Source organism: Chinchilla lanigera, unplaced genomic scaffold (assembly GCF_000276665.1).
Source record: "Chinchilla lanigera isolate Chin_1 unplaced genomic scaffold, ChiLan1.0 scaffold00053, whole genome shotgun sequence".
Classification (NCBI taxonomy): domain Eukaryota; kingdom Metazoa; phylum Chordata; class Mammalia; order Rodentia; family Chinchillidae; genus Chinchilla; species Chinchilla lanigera.
In genome coordinates this window covers 13,137,252-13,163,833 of record NW_004955454.1, presented here as the reverse complement: position 1 = coordinate 13,163,833, position 26,582 = coordinate 13,137,252, and the positions used below count along the sequence as shown (strand labels likewise).

The window sequence follows — 26,582 nt, the reverse complement described above, 5'->3', positions numbered from 1 at the left end:
TCTATGCCCGTGTGTTAATGCCCACTGAAAAATACATGTGCACTAAATGAATCTTCGGCATTTAGTAGGACTCCAATAAATATATTTGTAGCTATACAAGAGATGGAGCAAAACCACTATAAGAAAATGTAGAAAAACTTTCCGTAGAAGTAGGGTAGTGGTATGAATTTACTGAAATTTTTATTGATTTCTTTATTGCTGATTTAAAATCTTTTTTTTTTAACATTTGGCTACAGTACTTTATTTTTTTATTTGAAGGATAAAATAGGATGATGAAATAAGATGAATAATAAGATGATAAAATTCTATAACACAACAGCTATTGGTCGGAGGTACTGCTGCACTGAGAATCATTACCCCTGTGACTTGGATAGCTTATTCTCATAATTATATAAAGGTCACTAATGTTGAAATTGAAAGCTGTTATAACATGGTTTTGAAAAAGCTCGTTTGAGAAGATAAGATATATTTTATAATCACTAAATGACCAGAAACTATAGTCATCCTTGATTCAGCCAATGGCTTTACCATTATATTATCCTAGAAAGATACTTTGAATTATTTGTGTGTGTGTGTGTGTGTGTGTGTGTGTGTGTGTGTGTGAGTCTCATTTCTGGGCAGTAGAAAAATCAGTAGGTTCCTAAATAATTTCATGAAAGTGAATAGTATTGTTTTTCAGTTTATATTTACTTGTCCTTTTTGGTGTGTTAGCTGTTTTTTTTTTTTAACTCAAAACAATGTTGATGACTGTAAAAATTTCTTATAAGAAGCTCCTCCCTGTTCTTTAGAGCAGTTTCCCACAGCATTACTAAGTGCTGTAGATCTAAGAGGCATTTCTTCCAGGAGGCGCTCACTGACCTGAGTCTAGCTGCGTCTCAGTACTTTAATAGCAGAAATAAACTTCTAAAAATTAGTCCCTTGGACCTCTGGGAAGATGGTGGAATGGAAGGCAGCAGAGAAAGAGCCTCTCAAGATTTGGTGTCCAGACACTACAATATAGCAACTTGAGGAAGAGAAGAAAGAGTGAAATGGATCCCCTGGACCCAGGAAAGATCTGAAGTGAGAGTTGAAGCCCACAGGGGGAGCAAAGAGACAAACTTCAATGAAGAAGAGACAGCAGGTGGCGTCTTCTCCCTGAGTTGGGACTCACTGCTTGGGAGCAGTGGTTCAAACCTGTGGAAGCACAGTGACTGTTGGCAACCACGGAGGCCTGCATGGACAGACGCAGCCGTGCAACAGAGCAGTGGATGCCATGGACGGCACTGACTGGTGAGTGGTGTGGATCTCACCATCCTGTGGGAGAGGGCGACTGGCCAGGAGCTGTCTTGGAGAGGGGCCACCTGAGCTCAGAACCCAGGAAAACTGCTGGCTCCATCTAGTGGCTCCCAGCTGAGGTCAAGCATGCAGAAGGTACAGTGACTGCTGCAGGATGAACGGATTTGGTTTCCAGCCTCAGAGCCAGAGACGAAACTGAACTTAGGGAAAATAAAGGTGCAGGCTCACTGAGGGTGTCCAATGACCTGCTGTAAAGCAACTGCTGGCTTGCCTGGATACATCAACATGGATCTGGACTCTGTCTCCACGCGTTGTCTGCCAGTGGCACAGACAAACCTTGAAGTGAACATTTTTTCTCTCTCTTTCCTTTTTATTGATTTATTTTCCCTTTTCTTTAATGTTTAATCTTATTTTTATATGAGTGTGAACATGGTTTCTAGTTTTTTGGTGGTGGTTGTTCTGCTCTTCCTTTTGTGTCTTCCTTTTCTCTTTCCCTCCTGTCTTCTATACCAGTTTCCCAAAGTTTGCCTGATCCTCTTTAGTTCTCCACCCTTGTTTCTAATCTCTTCCTTTTCTTCTATTTCTCTATTTTTTCCCCCTAGCCCCTTTAAAATTTTCTCCCCTGAGGATAAAATTGGTATATTGAGGGCTTATTTTCTGCATACAGTTTTCTGGTTTGTTTTAGATTTTGTTATATAACCACAAATCTTGTTTATACAATTAAAGGTGATAAACTAATGGTTATTTCAGTTTGTTGTTTTCTAAGCTGCATTTGATGCTGTTGTTATTGTTGATTGTACCACTGCCAAAGTGACATAATTGTTCTAACCAGCTGTTCATCGTGGTATACCAAGGCTGAGATTTCCTAAGGGTCATAGAAAATACTGAGGGGCATTGCCAGAGAACCAGGGGCTGGGCCAAGTAGGCAGCAACTTAACTCCAATAAATTGAGGTGTAGGATCTGGCAAAAGACTCAGAACCCAAAAGCCACCTGGAAGATACCTCTGGGAAGTAGTCATTTCCTAAGGGTTCTAAATATTAAAAGCTACCCACCACATGTAGTTTACAGGAATTAAACTTAAAAAACCCAGGAATTAAACTTAAAAAAAATGAGAGGACACAACAAGATGCAACCCCAGACATCCAGTTTACCAAAGGCAAACTCAAGGCCAGTGAGGTGGGACAATACAAAAGTTACCACCCTGCCTCTCTGAAGTAGTAAAAACAAAGGAAATGAATGAGGTGCTAGAGAAACATCAAAGCAGAAACTCAGGTACTACAGAGATGGTGACCACAATGAAAAACATGCTTAGTGATTCTAGAGTAGATACAGATTAAAAAAAAAAAAGTGAAGCTTAGGTAGATGATGGAAACCATGAATGCCCAGCATAGGAAAGAAATGGAATTCATAAAACAGATTCAGGCAGATATTCAGGAGACTGAAAGTCCATTGAAAGTATCCACAGCAAAATAAATCAATGTGAGGACAGGAGCTCCAATGTAGACTACAGGGTTGTGGTTAGTGTGGTGGATTGATAACTGGTGGTCAATTTGTAACACCCACCTGAGCTGAATCAGTGTGGTACTGGATGTAAAAGGCTCACGTGAGGATTGTTGACAGGAAAATAAAAAGGACAACTGGAAAAGAAGAAGAGATTCTGTTAGGGAGCTGTTGGTTCTCCTGGGACTGTTGGTTCTCCTGGAGGAGCTTATCATACTGGCTTTTGATATGGACTTGGCTCTTCTCATTGTTAAAGGAGCTGGGGACCTTGTTGTTGCTGAGAGTGGTTGCAGTATACTTTAGGGGAGCTTTGGTCCGTCCTTTGAACATTGCTTCCGGGCTCTGGAGGGAAAGATGGCACACTGTTCAGTCTCATGGAGAAGCTTGTTGTGCTGGCGTTCCTGATATGAACTCAGGTATTCTCAATGTTAGAGGAGCTTGGGACCTCCCTGTTGCTGAGGATGGCTGTGATACTTTTTGGGGGAGCTCTGGTTCTTACTTTGAGCATTGCTGCCTGGCTCTACTGCAGATCCCTCAGCCTTCTAGCACAGATCCGTCGTCCTGCTGGCATACTTTCTAGCTTCCACCACTGACCCAGGGGCCTTCTTAGTGCAGATCTGTGAAACAGACTTGCATGAGACATTGTGGGCTTAAGGCCTCCAGTTGTGGGCATTGTGATGTGCTCTAGGTCTTTAGCTGAACTCATGCAGGACATTGCTGGGAGATCCAGATCCTCAGCTGAATTTGTTAGGTCTTTAGTGTGTGGACAGATTTCCTGCACTCTTTTGTACTAAACTCTTTGTGTGATTCCTGTAAAATAATCCTATAAATTATGTGTTCTGTATTAAATTGTTTCCCTTGTAAACCCTGACTATAATAGTTAGTGATCATGAAAAGAAAGATTTCTTAAAAATAGCAAGGGACCATGAGAAATAAATCCAGCGGCTGCTAGATGATGGAAAGAAGAATGACATAAGATTGATTGGAGTCAGTGAAAAAGCAGGGGACAAAACAAATGATATAAAAAATCTGTTCACAGACATCATGGTAGAAAACTTCCCTGGCAGGGAAAAAGAGTGTGACATACATGTATGTGAGGCATATACAACTCCAGTTGGCCATGATCAAAAAAAGTATTTATAGCAAGGCATATGTAGTGGATTGACAACTGGTGGTCAACTTGTAACCCCCAGCTGAACTGAGTAAGTGTGGTGCTGGGTGTGGTAGGCCCACCTGAGGACTGTTGCCAGCAGCATAAGAGGCAGAACTGGAGAAGAAGTTAGGCTGTTGGGCACTGAGAGAGGCTGTTGGGAGCTAGTAGAAGCTGTAAGGAGCTGTTGTTTTGGAGGAACTTGTCATGCTGACTTTCCTGATGAACTGGGCTGTTTTTATCCTTCGAGGAGCTTGGGACCTTGTTGGCACTGAGAATGGCTTCGGTTCACTTTGGGGGAACCTTTAGTTCTCACTTTGAGCATTGCCTCCTGGCTTCAGAAGGGAAGATGGTGCACTGCGAGTCTCCTGAGAAGCTTGCTGCATTGGCTTCCCTGATGGAAACTCGGCCATCTTGATCATTGGAGGAGCTCGGGACCTCACTGTTACTGAGGATGGCTGTGGTACCTTTCAGGGGAGCTCTGTTCTTCTGAGTGTTGCTTCCTGGCTGCAGTGCAGATCCCTCAGCCTGCTAGCAGAGATCTTTCATCCCACTGGCACAGACTTCTAGATTCCACCACTGACCGCTGGGCCTTCCCAGCACAGATCCATGAAACAGGCCTGCATGAGATGTTGTCGTGGGCTCTGGGCCTCCAGTTGGATTTGGGGAAGCACTGTTATGGGCTTTAGGTATTCAGCTGAACTCATGCAGGACATTATCATGGGATGCAGGCCCTCAGCTAAATTCCTGGTCTATAATGTGTGGACAGATTTTCTGCACTCTTGTGTATCATTCTTTGGGAGACTCTTAATCTTATAAAATATGTGTCCTGTATTATGTATTGTTCCCTTGCAAAATATCTCCCAAAACTGACACAGCATATAATAGTCAAGATTCCAGAAATTCAGCACAAAATAAAATATTAAAAACTATCAGAGAAAAGGAATAAATCACCTATAAATGAAAGCCCATCAGAATCACAGTAGACTTCTCAACACAAACCCTCAAGTCAAGGAGAGCTGAAGTATTTCAGGCCCTGAAGGAAAACAGCCTCCAACCCAGATTGATGTACCCACAAAACTCTTTCAAAATTGATGGAGATAGAAGATACTTCCATGACAAAGAACATCTGAGGAAATTCGTCAACACCAAATGTTCTGCAGGACATTCTGGAATGGGATAACAAGGACTACAACTCCATGAATCCCAAAAGAAGGAATCTACTAGGCAAGGCAAACAATTAAACAGAAGGGGTACAAGGGGAGCCAACAACAGGAAGATAACGTGACAAGGATAAGTCACTACATATCAGTTATAGCCATCAGTGTTAATGGTCTCAATTCACCAATCAAAAGACACTGATTGGCAGAATGGATCAAGAAGCAATATCCAAGAATATGCTGCATACAAGAAACATTTAATTCAAAAAGAAATTCATAGACTGAAAGTCAAAGGATGGTAAACAATATCCATATGACAGGAACCTGGAAAAGAGCAGGGGTAGCTATTCTGTTTGCAGACAAGGTGGATTTCAAGCCAAGACTGATTAAGAGAGACAGAAGGTTGCTACATTCTTGTAAAAGGAACAATCCAAGAGGAAGAGATAACAATCATAAATATATATTCACCAAATACTAGTGTACCCAATTGTATAAAACAAATATTAATAGAGATGAAAAGTTAGATAAGCACTACTACAGTGGTATTGGGGGAATCTTAGTACCCCACTGTTACAAATAGATCACCTAGCCAACAACCAACAATGAAATATAAGAATTGAACCAATCTTTTGAGCAAATGGTCTTAGTAGACGTCTGTAGAGTGTTGCACCCCACAACATCAGAATACACATTGTTCTCAGTTGCAGATGGGACATTCTCTAAAATAGACCACATACTAGCTCACTGAACATGCTTAAGTAAAAGCAAAGGAATTGAAATTATCCCATGCATATTATCAGACCATAGTGCAATGAAATTGGAAATCAGTGGCAAAAGAAACCACAAAAATTTTATAAACATTATAGAAATGAAATAGCACCCTCCCGAACAACCAGTGGGTCACAGATGAAATTAAAGACAAATTAGACGGTTTCTACAGTTAAATGACAGTGCCAGTACAATGTACTGGAACTTATGGGACACAGTGAAAGCAATCCTAAGAGGGAAATATATAGCAGTGAATACCCATATCAGGAAAACAGAAGGCATGCAAATAAAAAACCTAGTGTTGAACCTCAGATTTCTACAAAAAGAAGAGCAGGCCAAGCTCAAAGCTCATGCGAGAGACTAAAGTATAAAGATCAGAGCAGAAATTAATGCAATGGAGACTAAGAAAACAATGCAAAGAATAAGTGAATCGAAGAGTTGGTTCTTTGAAAGATTAAATAAAATTGACAAGCCCTTAGCCAACCTTATGAAAAAAGGAAAGACTCATCCATGGAATTGGGAATGAAAAGGGTGAAATCCCAATGGATCCTGCAGAAATCCAGAAGACCACCTATACCTACTTCAAGAACTTATATTCTAATAAGATGGAACATGCACAAGAAATGGACAGATTCTTAGATACATACGAATTACCAAAGCTGAAAGAAGACAAAATCCCAAATAAACTAATATGAATCAATTAAATTGAAAATGTAATTAAAAGCCTACTAACAAGGAAAAGCCAAGACCACGAGGTATTTACTGCTGAATTCTATAAGAAATTTAGAGAAGACCTAACACCACTACTTCTCAAACTCTTTAGTGAAACTGAAAGGAAAGCATTACTCCAAAATTTATTCCTGGAAGCAAGCACTGCCCTGATACCAAAACCAGAGAAGGCTCCAACTAAGAAAGATAATTACAGGCCAATCTCCCTAGTGAACATAGATGCAAAAATCCTCATTAAGATACTGGCAAACAGAATACAGCAAACCATCAAGAAGATTATACACCATGACCAAGTAGGATTCATCCAAGCGATGCAGTGATGGTTCAGCATATGAAAATCAGTAAATGTAATACACCATATTAACAGAGCCAAGGATAAAAACCACGTGATCATCTCAATAGATGCAGAAAAAGCTTCTGACAAAGTGTAAAACCCATTCATGACAAAAACACTACAGAAAATTGGAATAGATGACCTTTATCTCAATCTAATAAAAGCTATCCATGACAAACCAATAGGTAACATCATACTAAATGGATAAAAATGGAAAGCTTTCACTCTAAAATCCAGAATAAGACAAGAATGTCCAGTTACCACTCTTATTCAGTATAGTCCTAGAAACTTTAGCCAGAGCAAGAGAAAGACATCAAAGGAATAGCAATAAGAGTTTAAATTATCATTATTTGTGGATAATGTGATACTCCACATAGAAGACCGCAAAAACTCCACCAGAAGAATTCTAAATTTAACAACCAAATTCACTAGCGTAGCTGGATACAAAGCCAACACTCAAAAATCAATAACCTTCCTATACATGAATAACAAGTACACTGAGAGACAATTTAGGGAAAAAACACCTTTCACAATAGCATCCAAAAAAATGAGATATCTAGGAGTCAATCTAATGAAGGCTGGAAAAGACCTCTATATTGAAAATTACAAGAGGAGATTGAAGAGGATATCAGAAAATGGAAAGATATCTCTTACTCTTTGGTAGGAAGACCCAATATAATGAAAATGGCCACACTTCAAAAACTGTATAGATTTAGTGCAATTCCAATAGAATATCCCACAGAATTAGAGAAAAAAATGCTAAAATTCACTTGGAACCGGAAGAAACCTAGTGTAGCAAAGGCAATTCTGGGCAACAAAGGCAAGTGTACTACAAAGCTACAGTGCTAAAAACAGCATGGTATTGGCAAAAGTTAGTCCTATGGATCAGTGGAACAGATTAGAAGATGCGGAAACAACTCCAGACATACTTAGCCACCTTACCTGTCAGAAAGGTACCAACACATTCACTGGAACATAGCTCTTTAATCGTGCTGGAAATGCTGGCTTTCCACATGCTGAAGTTTAAAATTAGACTCTTACCTTTCACCATACATTAAACTAAAATCGAAATGGATCGAAGGTCTAAATATTAACTGAAACATTTAATCTGCTGGAAGATAGATAAAACTCTTGAAGACATTGGTGTGGTCAGAGGTTTTATGAAGAAAATCCTGATTGCACAAGAACTGTCACAAAGCATCAACAACTGGGATGTCATCTTTTTTGCACAGGCAGAGAAACAACCGAGTGAAGAGACAACCCACAGTTTAGGGAAACGTTTGGTCAGCTGTTCCTCAGACAAGGACTACTCTCTGGATATATAAAAAAACTAAAAGAAATCAGACCTCCCAAATTTAAAGACCCAATCTAAAATGGGATCTGAGATGAATACACATTTCTCAGGTGAAGATGTACAAACAGCAAGTCTATGACATAATGTTCAACATCTCTGGTCATCCGAGGGATGCAAATTAAAGCAACACTGAGATTTTATCTTACCCCAGAAATAATGCCTGTTATCAAGAAATTAGCCAATAAGAAATGCTGGAGGGAAAAGCGGAATCCTTTTCCAATCTTGGTGGGAGTGAAGACTGGTACAGCCACTATGGAAATCAGTGTGGAGATTCCTCAAAACACTTAGGACTAGAGGTTCTATTTGACCCAGCTATTTTCCTTTTTGGAATCTTCCCCCAAAAATTAAAAGTATATATGTACACCCATGTTTATTGGCAGCACAGTTTGTAATAGCCAGATCTTAGAAACAGCCCAAATACACATCGACTGCTGAATGGATAAGGAAGATGTGTGTGTGTGTGTATAATACAATGGAGTACTGCTCTACCATAAAGAAGGATAGCTTGAGATATTCCTAGGTAAATGGATTCACCCTGAGACCATACTCTTTAAGTGAAATAAATCCGACACACGTGTAAATACTGCATTCTTTCCCTGGTGTGGGAAACCGAAAGTGTAAATAAAGACCAAGATATATATAATAGGTATTGTGAAATGGGGAGAAAATGTTCAAATGGGGAGGGAAATAAGGGCGGTGGAAGAGGAAAAGAAAGAAGGGAAAAGTGAAAACAAATGAAAAGAAGGAAAAATGGTGACAGAGCTTTTGTAAACGGGGAAGGGAGGAGAGGTTGACAGGAGGGTGGGGGAATGGGAAAAACGTACACGTACACATTCTCTGTAATGAATGTGATTGTTCTGTATACCTAAAATCTACCAATAAAAACCATAATTTCCCCCCAAAATTATCTTGGAGGCCTTTCATAACTTGCTAGTAAGATGTTGAAGCTAAAACAGAGGTGGGAAAGCAGCGGAAGTAGAAGCCAGGGTATTCAGCTGTATTGTTGTGGCACAGAGTATATCTTCTCACTTGTATCTTTTACCTCAGTTTTGAGAAGCAACAGACTTTTTTAGTATTACAGAAAATATTTTCAGTGTTGTAAACTTTTAGGAGGAAATGAGATAGTAATACTTTATATATAAGTTGCTTCAAGTATTATGTGGTAGCTATTATTTGAACTTCCAGCAAACTCTGTTTTTTTCTCTTTCTTTCCGTGGTTTTTCATTTTGGATCAGTATTATATAAAATTCAGTGGTTATTGGAAGCAAGTATCTCTTCATACTGTCATACCGTAGGAGAGAAGTGTTAGCTGATAGTAGTTAAGTCTTATCTTTCCAACTACTATGTCCTTCCTCCATCATTTCCTTTCTATCGTGGATCTCTTCGTTCAGATATCCACCTCTGTATTTGATGTTTTTTGGAGACCAAATACATGAAAGCAGTATGTTAGCTACCGAGAATGTGCAAAGATGAATAAGGCAAAATACTTTTTCCTCAGTGCCTTTGTGTGTGTGTGTGTGTGTGTGTGTGTGTGTGTGTCTAGGAATCGAACTCAGGACCTTGCTCTTGCCAGGTAGGCTCTGTGCCGCTGAGCTATCTGCCCAGCCCTCTCGGTGCCTTTTTATTGTTTAAAAACCTTTGCCTTGATAGGGGAAAAAAAGTTCTTGTCCCCGGAAGTTGAAGAATGAATTCCAAAAGACAAAGGAGGTTAAGCGTGGGGAAGGCTTTTTGAGACTGCTGAGAGACAGGAGGGCTCCCGGAAGTGAACTGCTGCCAAGGCCCTTGTCGGGGTGATTTACGTGGCACAGTCGTGACGTGGGTGTCATGGGGGTTAGCCCCCTTGTGTGCGTTGATGGAGTTGTCATGTTTACGAGGTTACAAAGCTCAGAAAGCCACAAGAAGTGTAGAACCAGACTGAGATTCTAGTCTCACTTAATTTCAGTTTTAACCAGTAATGGGTGGAACTTACTAAGATGATTCCTGGGCTCCCATTGCCTCTAATTTTGGATTTCAGGTTATTTGTGCTAGACCTGGTCCTTCGTCAGAAATACTGGTTGTTGGAGACCTCTCTCCTCAATTTGGGTTAATGCACCTAATTGTGTGAATATTCCGAGGGTTGAAATTCAAATGGATGTCCTTAACATGAGAATGTTTTTAGCTTATTCAGCTGGGCTGAGATTCAGCCATTCACAAGGATTAGGAAAGCCATTTGATTTAGACCATCAAACAGGTTGAAAAGCGATCTTTTTAAGAATCATTCACAAATTCTTGTGTTCTTTAAAAAAGATTTTACTGATGTGATTGAGGATGGTTAGGGTGTGTTATTTTACCCCATATCTTCTAAATCAGTAGGAAATTTTTATGCTGAACATTTTAGGAAGAGTGCTAAACTGCTCTGAGCTGAACAAATCTAACGGTTTTTAATTATTATTTTTTCATTTGATGGGATGGATTTTATTTTTGAAAATGTCAGTCTCACTCATAGCAGGTGCTGAACTCCTGGTCTCTGTGAATGTTTTTGCTGTTGGTTAAATTGGTTCGTTAATCTTTAGTTCCTGAAATAAACTAGAATGTTTTGGAGCCGTGACGGAGACTCACATTGGAGATCATCCTTGTTGTGTGGAGTTTTACATCTGCTGTAAACTGTATTGCTGTATTGGCTCTGCTTAATTGGGAGCCTACATTAAATGTCAGATAATAAGGTGAATTATGTTTTTATAACATTATGATTTCCATCAGGAGGACTTAAGAATTACCACCGATGTGAGCCCTTCTTTTCATTAGCTATATTGAATGTAACCTTTAATTCACATCTATGCACATATGTTCATATGTTCATAGACATGGGTGTGTGCGTCTTTCTGTGCAAGCATTTCATAGTCGTAGTGCTTTCGAAGAAGCCAGCTCTCGTTTGAGTCTTTGGAGATGTTTGCTCACTGCCTTGGCTTAGAAGTGTATTACCATTAAAAGGTCCTGCTCACAGGTTTATTCTTTATTACCTATTTCAGGAATCCTGCGCAGACCTCTCTGATTAAATCTCTCTTGTTTTTTCAGTACTAGGGATGGAACCCAGGGCCTTGCACATGCTAGGCAAGTGTTGTGCTAAGCTTTGTTCGCAGCCCCTTTAATTTTGAGGCTGGGTCTAATTTTCCCATGCTGGTCTCTGACTTGACATCCTTCTGCATCAGTTTCCTGTGTAGCAGAATGACAGGTGTGTGCACTGCACCAGGTGAATGTCTTTCTTTTTTATTATACATCAGGTGTGGATGAGGCCTGGCAAGACTGAGACATTTTTAATCTTGGGGTGAGACCTTTAATACAGTGCTCCTGAAAGTGTGGTTTGCCTTACCAGTGCAGTACAGTGGGCTGTTAGCTGCCTGCAGTGGATAAGTACAGAAGGAAGGGTGAACATTTAGAAACTTAGAGGAGTTTGACAAAATAATTGTATATCTGTTAAATTTTATAATACAAATTTTGAGCTTGGAGTTTTCATATATTTAAGAATTCATTTTAAATAGTTGGTAGTAATGGCAGCATTCAGGAGGCCAAGGGAGGAGGATTGCTGGAAATTTGAGGCCAGCCCTGGCTACGTAATGAGTTCAAGGCCAGCCTGAACTACATAGTGAGACCCTATCTCAAAAAAAAGTAATTCCTTTTGTTTTTTAATAAAATATTTATTCATGACTAATTGAAAATTAAGAAACAGAACTGGTCTTCACCACGGCTCATTTGTTTTACCATGTGTTTTACATGGCTTTGGTGAAAGATCTGAATCGTTACTTCATCTTCTTAGTAAAGTCAGGAGGCCTTTACACGTCAGTGTTCTAGGCCGAAGTAATCTTTACACTGTGTTAGACACTTGTTTTGTGGGGTCGAGGTACCGTTAAGTTTTAGGGTCTTACAGAACTGTGTTGCTGACACCTTATTAGGTTGTTTCTGGCCGTTCAGTTTCTTCTGTGTTTTTCATAACACATTCATTCCCCTTTTCATCCTTTATCTGCTGGAAAGATGAAAATGCATGAAGGAAAAATAGACGAGGCTTAAGGATTTCTTCTTTGACCTGTGGATGACGTAGAAGAACGTGGTTTTGCTTCCAAGTAGAAATTAGAACACCGGTGGCCTTTGACTGGATTGCAGTATGGGCTAGAGAACCTAGAGATAAGATTTCAATGCTTCGAGATTTACAGTTTGTTTCCACGGTATCACGCTGAATGTACCATGTACACGTTCAAAGAATGGCTATTGCAGGTGGAGATAGTGTCGTATAAATGTCAGGTCGGGGTGGTTGATAGTACTATTACGGTTTTTTGTTTAGTGGTTCTACCAATTGTAGAGAGAAAGGTAAAAATTTGTAGCTAATGTAGATTTGTTCTCCCTTTAATTTGATCAATTTTTACTGCATGGATTTTGAAGTTCTGTTATTGTAACATTTATGAATGCCATATTTTTCCAATGAATGGATCCTTGTGTTCACTGTGAAATTCTCATCATTGATAATGCTCTTTGTCTTGATGTATACTTTATTTGCAATTAATATGACAAATCTTTTTTTTTTTTTTTTGAGACAGGGTCTTACTATGTAGTGTAAGCTGGTCTTGAGTTCACTATATAGCCCAGGCTGGCCTCAAACTTGTGGCAAGCTTCCTGCCTCAGCCTACTGACTGCTGGATTTACAGGCATGTAACACATGTCAGTTTTCTTATGGTTGCAGTATTCATGGTGTATCTTTTTTCACCTTTTAAATTTTACCCTGTGATGTTGCAATCTTTTTTAAAAATTTTATTTTAAAAAGAACCCCCCAAAATAAAAATAAAACAACAAAAAATAATAAAAATGATACAGAATTTCAAAACAAGGTGATAGGAAATTAACAATGGTTGTTATATTACATATTGTTTTCTTCAAAGCAGTTGCTCAGGTTACCAGATATGGATATGCAAGATTGATCAAACAATTATGCATTCACTATTCCTTTCAATAAACCAGTAGAAATTAGTCCTACACTTATCATAGCTATCTTGTGTGTAAATACACACACACACACACACACACACACATACATATATATATATTTCCCTTCTTTCTTTTCACCTTTCCCCCCATCCCAGTTCTTTCCTTTTAAAAAAAGATAAACAACAATGAAACTGAGTTTCAAAACAAGTTATTAGGACAGTTACAATAGTTGATGCCCTGTGTATTGCTGTCTTCCTAGTAGTTATTCAGAGCAGAAGATACAGGCATGATATCTTGTGTATATAATATTAGCATAAGACTTTCTTTTTAATGCACTAAGAGAAACTAGCTGTGTAACAATCTTAATTATCTTGTATATACATATATTTTTTTCCTTTCTTCATTTCCCTTTTACCCCATCACAGTTTGTCTTTTCTTTTCAGCAGTTTCTTCCCAATTCACAATGTCTGTTGTGCATTTTGGATCTTATTTACTTGTTCATTTTTTCACACTGGTGAGACAGTACAGTGTTTGCACATATGTGTCTGATTTATTTCACTTATGAGTAAGTTTGGTCTCGAGTTGCATCCATTTACCTATAAAAGACTCCACTTCATCCTTTTTTGTGGTTTAGTAGTACTCCATGATAGAAAAGAACCACTCTTTTTGATCCATTCTTTGGTTGATGGACATCTGGGTTATTTCCAAGGTTTAGCTATTACAAATTATGCTGCTATAAACATGGGTACACATATATCACTGTGGTATGATGATTTTAATTCTGGAAAGATACACAGAAGGGGACTAGTTGGGATGAATAGGACCTCAGTTTTCTGAGGAATCTCCACACTGATTTCCACAATGGTTGTATCAGTCTGCATTCCTACCAACAGTGGAGAAGGGTTCCTTTTTCCCCACAGCCTCTCCAGCATTTGTTATCAGTTGATTTTTTGATGATAGTCATTTTTTCTGGGATGAGATGGGATCTCAGTGTTGTTTTAATTTGCATCTCTCAAATGACCAATGATGTTGAACATTTTTTCATGCATTTATTTGCCGTTTGTATTTCTTCGTCTGAGAAGTGTGTATTCATCTCCAATGCCCTTTGTTGGTGATTTCTTTTGTTGTGCAAAAGCGTAGTAAGGTGAGATCCCATTTGTTGATTCTTTGTAATGTTTCCCTTGCAGTTATAGTTTTGTTCATGAAGTCTCTGTCTACACCTGTGTCTTTGAGACTTCTACTTACTTTCTCTTCCAGTAGATTTGGTGTTTCTATTTTAATATTTAGATCCCTGATCCATTTTGACATTAGTTTAGTGCATGGTAATAGACATGGGTCTAGCTTTCGTCTTCAGCATGTGGAAAGCCAGTTTTCCCATCACCATTTGTTAAAGAGGCTATCTTTCTTCCAGTGAACATGTTTGGCCATTTTGTCAAAGATAAGGTGGCTGAGTGTGTTTGGGGATGCATCTGCATCTTCTGTTCTACTGATCCTCAGGCCTGTTTTTTTTTTTTTCCCCAATTCCATGCTGATTTTATCACAGTAGCTTTGTAGTATAACTTAAGGTCTGGGATTGTGATGCCCCATGGTTTGCCTTTGTTGTCCAGAATTGCTTTTGCTCTTCTAGGTCTTTTGTGGTTCTAAATGAATTTCAGGAATGTTTTTTCTAGGTCTGTGAGGTATGTTAATAGTATTTTCATTGGGATTGCATTAAATCTGTATAGCAGTATTGGGAGTTTAGCCACTTTCACTGTGTTGATTCTTCCTATCCAAGAGCAGGGAATATCTTTCCTCTGCTGATATCCTCCTCAATCTCCCTTTTTGGGCACTGTAATTTTCACTGTATGGATCTTTTACATCCTTTGTTACATTTATACTTGTTTCATTTTTTGGGGTGATATTGTGAAGGGTGTGCTTTCCCTAATTTCTCTCTTTTAGTTTGTTGCTTGTGTATAGGAATGCTGTTGACCTTTGAGTGTGAGCTTTGTATCCTGCTACACTACTAAATTTGGGTATTAAGTCTAGAAGTCCTCTGATGGAGCTTTTGGGATCTTCTATGTAGAATATCATGTCCTCTGCAAGTAATGATAATTTAACTTCTTCTTTTCCTATCGTTATCCTTTTTATTTCTTGTTCTTTTATGTTTTTATTTTCTTACTATTTTCTTTTTTGGTACTGGGAACTGAACTCAGGGCCTGGTGCTTGCCAGGAGGCGCTGTACTGCTGAGCTACATCCCCAGTCCTATTTCTTGTTCTTGTCTAATTGATCTGACTAATATTTCCAGAACTATATTGAATAGAAGTGGTGACAATTGACATCCATGTCTTGCTCCTGATTTTAGAGTGAAAGCTTTCATTTTTTGTCCATTTAGTATGATGTTGGCTATTGCTTTGTCATATGTGAAGATTGAAGTAAAGACCATCAATTACAATTTTCTGTAGGGTCTTTATCATGAATAAGTGTTGGACTTTGTCAGAAGCTTTTTCTGCTTTTCTAAGTTTGTCTCTTTTTAGACAGTGCACTTGGTTTGTGAATTTTTTTATGTATTCTGATAATCTCTACCTATTAACCTGAGTGGTTAGTTGACTGGCAATTAAAGGAGTTATTGGCATGATTAGACTTTCATCTGCTTTTTTATTATGTTTTGTTTGCTCATCTATTTTTTTTTTTTTGCTCTTCTGTCTTTAATGTTTGCTTTGTCTTGATTAGTTGAATCTTTTTAATAAGTATGTCATTTTAATTTTTACTTTGATCTTTTAAGTTTTCCTTTTTGCAGTATTTCATTCCCAGAGGCTGTTTTTGTGTCACAATGTATATCCTTGTGATGTTATAAAGTTACTACAGTATTGTGCTCTTATGTAAAATACAAAAATGGGCAGTCTTATGCTTGCCTCACACTCTTATATCTACAGAGGTTAGAAATCCTTCAGCACAGTATTTTAATTTTGTCTTTAAACAGCCTTTTATATATTTTAGAAGTTAAGGGGAAAAATTAGTCTTTTGTATTTATCCAACTACCATTACTATATGTACAGTTTCCTTCCTTCCTGAAGATCTAGTTTTCCATTTGGTGGTTCAGTTCCTTTCAGCTGCAGAATTTCCTTTAGCCTAGGAATCAGCAAACTGCAGCAGCTCCGGAGTATAACAGGGCTGCCGCCATTTTAAATAAAGGTTCCCGCGACACTGCTTTATTCATATATTTATGTATTTCCTGTGGCTGCTTTACACTATGACAGCAAAATGAGTGGTCGTGATAGAGACCACTAAGCCTAAAACATTTACTTTTTAACCTTTCACAGAAAGTTTGCCAGCCTTGGTAGAGTGTATCTTTTAGAGTGCATGTCAATTTGTGACTGATTGTTTTAATTTCATTATATAACAGTGGTTTTAGTTTACCTTTATTCTTTTTCTTTTTGAGACAGGTGGTTCAGGCTGGCTCAGAACTTACTGTGTAGCCCAGACTGGCCTCAAACTTGCAGCGATCCTCCTACCTCAGCCTCCTGAGTGCTGGGATTACAGGCTGTGCCACCATGCCAGGCCTTTTTACCTTTATTATTATTATTGTTTTGAGACAGGGTCTTGCTGTGTATGGGAGACTCCTTCTACTTTGCCAGGTATGAGGGACCCCTGTAGTGAGCCCCTGATCTCCTACAGGAGTTGTGTATGGCAGAAAGAAAGAGCAAGAGGCAGAATCGGGGCGCAGCAGGGGTCCGGGGTAACCAGTTAGTTGTTCTCCGGGAACAAAAGGCCCGGAGGCACCCACAACCTTGGTGTTTATTCATTGAGGAAAATGGTGACGGGGCTGCGGCTGGATGTGCTCGCCAGGTGGTGAGGCGGGCAAGGCTGGTGACAGAGGGGACACAGCGTCCTTGCTGACGGGCGGGAGCAGCCAGGTTTAGGTTGTGGGTCACCAGTGGCCTGCTTTGCAGCCGGTCCTGGGAAGGAATGTTTCCCTGGAGTCACGCAGGCCTCAGCGGAGATGTCTCCTGCGTTAGCCCTGTGGTATCACAGCTCGTGGATCTGAGTCAACCGTAGCTGTTGATGATAAACTGTATCAGTCCTTTATCAGCTGCCTGCTTTCCTGAAGACACGAACACAGCCTGGGCCGGATTCACTAATTAAACTGAAAGCCCATTTGGAGAAATCACCTCGGTACCGCCTGCTCTGCTCCTGAGAAAACACATTCTCCCTCGGGTCGGGGGAGGGCGCAGTGTGTTCTTCCATAGCTGTGCAGCTCAGGCTGGCCTGGACTCACTGTAGCCCAGGGTTGCCTTGAACTCACGGCGGTCCTCCTCCAATTTACCATTATTATTATTATTAGCATCATCATCATCGTTATTATTATTTGGCACCGGCAGTTGAATTCAGCACCTCGTGCTTGCCAGGCAGGCGCTGTGCTGTTGAGCTACATCCCAGCCCCTTACCTTTATTATTAAAGGCTCCCTTTGCTATATACAAAATTCTGTATTCATAGTTTTTTTTTTTTTTCCAGTACTTTAAAGATACTGTTCTGTTGTCTTCTGACCTTTCTGTTGTTTCTGATAAGTTAGCCTTCATTTGTATTTTTGTTTCCCTATATGTAAGATGTTGTCTTTCTCTGGATGCTTTAAAATGTCTCTATTATGTTTGATTCTTTTGCAAATTAATTACGATATATCTGGGTTTAGTTTTTATGTGTATTGCTCCTTTTTAGTTTGTACAGAATTTACCAGTATGTACACGTGCACCTTTTATGGAATGTGGAAATGTTGACCATCATGTCTTGTGATTTCTTTCTATACCTTTTCAGTCCTTGCTTTCTGAGAATACAGTTACCCTTCCATTAGCTTGATTGTGTGCTACAGTTCGCTTTCTCTTGGTGAGAGGATAGGGTTTTTTTCCCCATCTGTCTCTGAAATTGAATAATTTTTGTCCATCTGCATTCATATTCACTGACTCCTATCTTGTCTCCCAGTCTACTTTTGAGCTCATTTGTAAATGTAAGTATTTCAAATATTCTGTTTTTATTTCTGGAATTTTCATTTGGAAATTTATAGCATTTGCTTCTGCTAAGCTTTCCTTAGTTCTTTTAGTGTATTTCTTTGGTCTTTTAACTCCTTTTCTGCCAGTTCTAACACTGAATCTGTCTCATAGTTGGTCTTTCTAGCTACTTAGCGTGGCGAGGCTTCCGCTCTGAGCTCTGTCTCCTTTGGTGGGCAGCATCTCACCTCTTTGGTTCTCTTTGGCATGGCTGGTTCAGTATGTATGGTTCAGTGGTTAGCCAGAGATTTGGGCAGAGCTCGTGAGCAGAACCGGGGCTCCTTTCTTGTTTTCTCTTGCTATGATTTTCTCCCTTACTATATTTTTTCTTTTCTTTTTTTTTTTTTGAGACTGGCCAGAACTCACTGTGTAGCCCAAGCTGGCCTCAAACTCATGGTGCTCCTCTTGCCTCAGACTGCGGAGTGCTGGGATGACAGGCGTGCGCCAGCATGCCCAGCTCTCCCTCGCTTTCTGGAGGTTGTGATCACTCTGACCTGTCCAGTGTTTCTTAAGGCCTGTGAGAGTCTGATATTCTGCTGAGTTTTATGTGAATTTTTCTGACTCGGGCTTTTCCATAGGAGAAAACCTTATAAAAGCAGAAATTCTAGTGCCATGTCTTTTTTTTTTTTTCCTGAGTAGAGACTCCTTCCAGTTTCTGGTGTCCTTTGTGTCTTCAGAGATTTTCTTTATAGTACATCTAAATATTAGAATTGTTTTCAGTGAGAGGCTTTATCCAGTAGAAGCTACTTTGCCATTTAGAGTTTCTGGGGTATACTTAAAATTTAAAAGTCAACCAGTAAGTGTTTTTGTTTGCCATATTTTACATGAAAGAATAAAATGGGGCTGGGGATTTAGCTCAGCGGCAAAGGTGCTTGCCTGGCAAGCGCAAGGTCGTGAGTTTGGTTCCTGGTACCGGAGAAAAACAAAAAACCAAAAAACAACAACAAAAAAAGAATAAAATGATAATACTAGAAATTCAAAAGTAATCTGATGAAAAAATTGCATTGCAAACTTGGTTTTGTTCTTTTTTAATAATTATTTTATAATGGTCACAGTTTAACATTTCAGCATGAAACATGGTTTTTTAAATTACAGTTTTTATTATGAAAACTTCTTTTGTCTCCAGCTCACATTGATTTTATGTAGATGAGAGGCACTTAGGAGGGCGCTCCCGCATCACACTGACCATCTGAGCGAGTGTCTTCTGCTTAGGAGACAGAAGCTTTGGGCCCTGCAGTCTCTAGGAATTTACCGAGGGCCCTGCGGTGTGTGTGCTTTAGTTTTGTCTTGTCTTGGAACTGTAAGCCCAGAATTCTATACTTCATTTTACATCAACGAAATATCCCTCAAACCAACTTTGTGTCAGCTGAACAATGATGTCCCTCTGTTTAGGCATGGAGCTCATTGGACGACTTACTGAAAATTTCCGTCACATTGAATTTGGGAAATTTGCAGCCATTATTTTTTCAGATAAATTTTCAGACCCATTTTCTTTGTCCCTTCCTTTTGGCATGCCAGTTGATGTGCATAGGTGTCCTGTCCTTATGCAGGAACCTAACAGGTTCCTGAGCTTTTATTTCTTGAGAACTGTATTTTGTCTCTGTTCTTCTCTTTGGATAATTTTATTTTTAGATTGTATAGTTTAGATTTTTATTAGTATGTGTTGGCTCTACGTGGTGATTACCTTCATTGTGGGGAATTCGTGTATATAATGCATCTTAATTTTTTTTCGTTCTCTCCCTTCCTCTTCCTTGGATAATTTTAGTAGTTTATTTTTTGGTTTTTTCTTTCTTATTTCATCTTCATTTGGTTCTTAAGTCCAAACATGAATATTTTTACTTGTAGTTTTTACTTCTGGAATTTCTGTTTAGTACTTCCAAAATAATTCATATATTTCTTATGAAAATTTTATTCTTTTTTTTTTTTTTGTCATTTTGAGCCAGGGTCTCACTATGCAGTTCAGGCTGGCCTTGAGCTTCCTTTGTAGCCCAGGCTGGTCTCGAACTTGTAACGATCCTCCTGCCTCAGTCTCCGCATGCTGGGATTATAGGCGTGCTCCACCACGCCTGGCTGAAAATTTTTTCATTAAAAACATTTTATTTCATTGAGAATTGTTATAATAGTTGTTTTGAAATCCTTGTCCCTTAAGTTCAGTGTCTTCTCAACTATATTCCATTCCGCTTTGATTTTTTGTATATCAGGTAATTTTAGATGATATCCTGGATATTACGAATACTACATTGTGGAGATTCTGAATTCTGCTATTTCTCTCCAGGGAATTTTGCTTTCTTTGTTTTGGCAGCTAGTTTTCTTAACTTGACTTTGAACTAGCGAATTTGTTTCTTGAGTGGCAGCTCTGGTTACCGTTCATATTTGCTGTTTTTAGCTGAGGCGCTTTGTCTGTTCTGTGTACCGTGTTTAAGGACTGGATCAGGTGTGATTAGAAGGTGATACAGGGGAAAGAAGCTCCCCTATAATTTATACACAAATTACTGGGTGTCCAGTATGAGTTCATGTTCTCTAAAATCAGAGAATGAGTTTTAGGAACTGCAGAGGTTAAGAGCAGAATATATTTATTGGGGGAAGAAAGCTTCTGTCTGAGAGAGAGACAGAAGGGGACCCGAGTATGTTGCCAAAGAATCTGCCTTTCCTAGGGATTTTTATAGAGCAAATCAAGGTGTGAGGTGGGTCCAAGGTGGGAAAAATGGGAACTTGCAAGGTGGGTATGAGGTGGGACAAAACTGGTCAATCAATAAGATTACGAGTATAGTTGCTGGGATAAAATTGATTAAATCAGCATCAAATGGGGAAGCCGGTCACACAGCAACGGGGCATGGATACCGAACGGGGGCTTTTCCTGTACGGTTGGGCTAGTGACTCCTCCTGGCTTTTTCAAGGTGATGGGTACCTATGTAGAATGTCAATCCCTGATGTTTATCCTTAGGAAGTATGTGGTGCGTTTGTTTTATCTTTCATCTTGAGGTCTGGCTGCAGGGTATCTTGTCTTCTGCACTGGCTCCTTCCAGGGCCTGGCCCTGTCTGGCTGCCTGTAATATTTCTGTCTAACCCAGCTGCCCGCAACAGGATTCGGGTCTCCTTTCTACTCGGTATCTCACGGGGTTCCCATTTTCTCTTCAGCATTCCTGTGGTTGGCTGGCATCACTTTTCTGCCTTTTTAGGTCAGAAAAACTATTTTTGACTTTTCTGTGGTTCTCTGACTTCCACTGTACTTTCAGACTGTACGGCACCGCGCCTCGAAATCCAAGCCAAAGTGCCCGGAGCTTCCTTGTGTTGCTCCCCGAGTTCCCTACTCCAAACCAGTGTGAACTTCACACCAGGGTCCGTCCACTCTACTTACTCTTCCTTAGTAATTGCTTTCGCAGCGTGTCCTGCTTTCGTACTTGCTTTTTCGAGAGCTGAATTCATCCAGTGGGTTCTTTGTTTTTCATAACTGAGTGGAAATTCATGTTTCAGTTTTGAAGGAATTCTAAAAGTAGATTGAATGTGGTATTTCTACCCTACTCAGTGTACATTTGAAATAAAGAGATGGAAGTAATTTTTGATATTATAGACGTAAGCACTGAGGCGCGATGTTAGGGTTACACGATTTTACTGACGGTTAACTCTGGGCTGGCGCTGAGCCAGAGACTGGTGATGCGGAGAAGAATGGGACGCGGCTCTCGGGGCCTGAGCCCTGGCGGGAGCAGGAGAGAGGGGAGAGGATGAGGACCTCACCGACGTACGCGTGCTGAGCCACGTCCCTTCCTGTGCTTGTGTATAAATTATGTGGAATTTTTTTTTGCTGGGGATATTTCAAAGAATTTGGTGAAAGGAACTTTCTAGAGAGCAGGAACCGTATCTTGTGTATTCTTGTTTCTGGGTACTAGCTTGGTCTTTGCTCAGAAATATGGGTTAATTCAACGAATGATTTGTCTTTTTAAATTCATATGTTCCTTTGCTACATTCCTAAGTACTCTTAAGAACAGGACAGCGCGGAGGAAAGCTGGGAGAAGGTGCCTGAATATCATAAAACTCTTTAAGTAATTGTCTGAGGAAGGCTTAAAGTACTGCTTTCTGTGTACTTGTAGGTTGGTTAGCGAGCTGGGGATGTCTGACTGCCTGGAGACTGGAGAGACATGTAAGGGAATAGTCCTTCCTAGTACCCGAAGTGCTCTCAGTGGGCGACAGAGGGAGAGCCTACTGTGGTGTGCGCAGGAGCAGGGCCACGAGAAACCATTGCGATGGGGTTAGTTTTAAATGTGCTCAGTGTTGTCAGGCTCAGTGAGGTCAGTAATTAAAGATGTTTAGGAAGCCAGTAAGGATGTGTGTCAGCCAGCTTTCCATCGCTGGCAGAGCACCTCAGGGGATGAACCCTTAAGAAGGAAGTTCTGTGTTGGCCGATGGCTTCAGAGGTCTCAGTCCATGGTTGCTTGGCTTCATACTTCTGGGCTCATGGTGAGGCAGTGCATCGTGGCAGGAAGCATGTAGGAGAGGAAGCTGCGCATCTCATGCTGCTCAGCCAGGAAGCAGCGAGGGTGTGTGTGTGTGTGTGTGTGTGTGTGTGTGTGGTTGAAATAGGGCTGCGGTCCCAATATCCCCTTCAAGGGATGCACCCAGTCACCTGGCTGCTTTCACCTAGGTGCCATTTCACATAGGTTCCACCACCTTCCAATAGTGCCACGGGCTGGGGACCAAGCCTTTCACACATACGCCTCTGGGGGACATTCAGACCCCAACTGTAGAGTATGTGAGTAAAAGCAGGTTTCTGACAAGTGACAGATAGGATATTCAGGAAAGAAGTAAAGATTCAAAATGGAGCCATTCACTTAAAATAGTTGAAATCTGAGACTAGAAGGAGGTGAGAGGGTATAAAAGGAAGTATAGAGGTCTGAGGCTATCACGTAACAAAGACATGTGATTTCTCATCATGTCTTTGTCTAATCCAGAACTTTCTAGAAAAATCAACCGAGCGAGAAACTCGTCAAGAATATGCTCTGGCTATGATTCAGTGCAAAGTTCTCAAACAGTTGGAGAACTTGGAACAGCAGAAATACGACGATGAAGATATCAGCGAAGATATCAAATTTCTTTTGGAAAAGCTTGGTGAGAGTGTCCAGGACCTTAGGTATGTTATTATTACTATTTTTCAGAGTACTTTTTAAAAAATTTTTTTATTTTTTCCCGGTACCGGGAATCAAACTCACGACCTCGCGCTTGCCAAGCAGGTGCTGTGCCACTGAGCTAAATCCCCAGCCCATTATTATTATTTTCAAGAATTTTCATATACTGGATTGTTGGCTGTTTGACTTGCATACATTTTGGGCGGGGATGAGGTGGGCGGGTTCTTGCTATGTTGCCCAGGTTGGTCTTGAACTGCTGGGCTCCAGGGATCGTTCTGTTTCAGTCTCTCAAGTAGCTAGGATTAGAGTTGCACATGCTGATTTGCATAGTTTTTAAAGAAAATCTGAATCAGTTGCCAAATATGAGCAAGAAATTTCCCTAAAATATGCGTGTCTTCTGTTGAGACGTATTTTTACCTGGTAACAGTTGATGAGAAGTATGTGTTTTCTCCTTTGGGGCTGTTCAACCTTTCTGTCTGATAGGATGAAGGGATGGGCGTAGCTGGTTCATTTCTGTTTTTGTTGCTATCAGATTTAGGATGTGAATGTTAGCAATAGTAGGTCAGTCCTTACTTTCTTCGACCCTCCATTAAAGGAAATACTTTATTCGAACAGGATGCTTGATTAGCTTACCCAGTACAGCCTGGTTATTCTAATTTACCAAGAGAACATTTAGCGACTACATGTCTTTTTACATTTTTACTTGAAAGGAAATTTAAGCATGCTCTTATACTGTCTATTGGTTACCTGATTTAAAAATGCATATTATAATGCTTTGAATAGTCAACCTACTGTGTCAATAGGAATGTTTTCTGAAGTAAAATGCATTACAGTTTGTTCTATGTACAGGTGTTTTAGTTTTTTAAAGGTTAAAAAATCTGTTAATCTGTTAATCTGTTAATTAATAAGTGACTTACCTTATTGGTAATCACATTGTAAAATATCTTACTGATGGTTGTGATTTTGTCTTTATGATGTACTTACAATATTTATGGTATACTAGTATTCATGCATGCTCTTTTATGTTAAAGTATTCTGAGTTTACATATGTTTACATATTCCTGATGGTCTGGCAGGTAACAGTATTTCAAGCGTCATGGTAGCAATTGTAAGAATCTCTTCTTTTTTTAAACTGATACATAATCATGTATTTATTGGTGTAAAGATTTTGAGAGCAAATGCTCATTTTAGTATTTCATACCAAGCATTTAATTTTTTTTGTTTGTTTGTTTGTTTTTGCTTTTTGAAACAGGGTCTCGCTTTGCAGTTCAGGCTGGCCTTGAACTCAGTTTGTAGCCCAGGCTGGCCTTGAACTCACAGTGATTCTCCTGTCTCAGCCTCCCAGTGCTGGGATTATAGGTGTGTACCACCACGCCTGGCCTAGCATTCAGATTTGATAGGCATGTTGGGCCTTAGTATTCTGAATAAAATTGAACATTATTTATTAAAGATTATTTTACTGTTTAATCTTTGGGGATAGTGTGCAGAGATTTATAATCAAATCATCAACAAAGGCATTTTGTTTAATTTTGGATTAAGTTGGATTCTTATATAAACTTGGAATTCTTGAAAAATTTTTATAGCTCCTTTGATGAATACAGCTCAGAACTTAAGTCTGGAAGGCTGGAGTGGAGTCCTGTGCACAAGTCAGAGAAGTTTTGGAGAGAGAACGCTGTGAGGTTGAATGAGAAGAATTACGAACTCTTGAAGTAAGTTTTAATTCCGGTTGAAATTCTTAATACCTGTTACTCCAAATCCTCACCAGTGCTTGGTTTTGCTACTCTTTATGTTTTAGTTATTCTTTGATTTTAATTCGTAGTTTTTGCTCCATGTGGCCAGATGCCTTTTCAGTGCTTCTGGCCGTTGAGATGTGTTCTTTTCTGAGAGGTATCTGTTCAAGGCTGTCTGGTTTCCCCCCTATTTTTATGAGGGTTCTACATTCTGAATGTGAGTTTGTGTCGTGTTCATGGGAACTGTTTTGTCTCGCTGTCTCCTTTCCGTTTCTCTCTTTAGCAGCGTCTCTGATGGTGTCCTGATGAACACCTCAGGTCGCCTGGCGTAGCGTATTGATTTTTCACAGTGTGGCCGGGCCGGTGTCCGGTGTTGCAGTTAAGAGGTTTTTGCTTACCCAAGGTCATGAAGAACTTTCTGTGTCATCTTACAGAAATTTTTATTGTTTTGTCTCTTGCATTTGTATTTCCAGTCCATCTGAAGTTTATTTTGGGGTAAGGTGTGAAGTAAGAGTCAAGCTTCACCTTTTTCCCCACGTAAGTGTCTAATTGAAGCAGCATTCTTCACTGGAAGTAGCATTTTCTGCAGTGTTCTTCAGGCTTACCTTTGTCATGACGAAGTGGCCAGGTACATACAAGTAGCTTTCTTTTTTAGTGAGGTTGTATTTATATACTATGCAGTGTAATGGTTTGTAGTATGTTCCCAGCTGTGCTTAACCAACAACGCAATTTTAGAGCATTTTCATCACTTCACAAGAAACCTATGTCCTTTAGCTCTGACCTCTGTCCATCTGTCTCCCCAGCCATAAGCAACTACAAATCTGCTTCATAGGTCTGTGAACTTTTCTGTTATTGAAGTCTCATGTGCATGGAATGACGTACCTGTCCTTTCTGTAACTCACTCTTCACTTACTGTATGTTCAGAAGTCAACTGTGTTGTACCATTTATCAGTACTTCATTCATTTTCATGACTACATACTATTCCATTATGTAGGTAAGGCTACATTTTATTTACTAACTCATCAGTTATGGACATTTAGGTTGTTTCTACCGTTTGGTTACCTTGTTGCTGACAGTGGTGTTTGCTGTACAAGTTGCTACATGGACATACGCTTTCATTTTCCTTTCTTGAATAGATACCAGGAGTGGAATTGCTGAGTCATGTTACATCTCTGTGTTTAGCCCTTGGGAACCATCAGATTGTACTCCACAGAGGCGGACCGATTCTGCGTTCCCATTAGGAATGTGTGACGCTCTGGTTTCTGTGCCTCCTTACCGAGGCTTGCTGTTACTTGCCTTCCTGATTCTCATCATCTTAGCAGACGTGTAGCGGTGTCTCACTGGCGTTTCTGTTGGCCCTTCCTGATGGCTGTGCCTGTGAGCCCGTTGCTGGGCATAAGACCTGACACCTGCAGTTTAAAGGAGGAGAGTTTCACACCGTCAGTGGGCCCACAGTTCACAAGTCCTGCTGCCGGGCAGTGTGACCC

The 26,582-nt window shown here is 39.9% G+C and overlaps 1 protein-coding gene across 3 annotated transcripts in view; it reads left to right on the top strand.

The window, feature by feature from the left end:
• Atp6v1h (ATPase, H+ transporting, lysosomal 50/57kDa, V1 subunit H) overlaps window positions 1–26,582 on the top strand; it is a 113,531-nt gene that overhangs the window by 49,185 nt on the left and 37,764 nt on the right. For all 3 annotated transcript variants that reach the window (XM_005396063.2, XM_005396065.2, XM_005396064.2), the window contains 2 exons: window positions 23,191–23,369; window positions 24,948–25,073. In XM_005396063.2, the coding sequence (XP_005396120.1) occupies window positions 23,191–23,369; window positions 24,948–25,073 (305 nt within the window). The remainder of the gene's footprint in view (window positions 1–23,190; window positions 23,370–24,947; window positions 25,074–26,582) is intronic.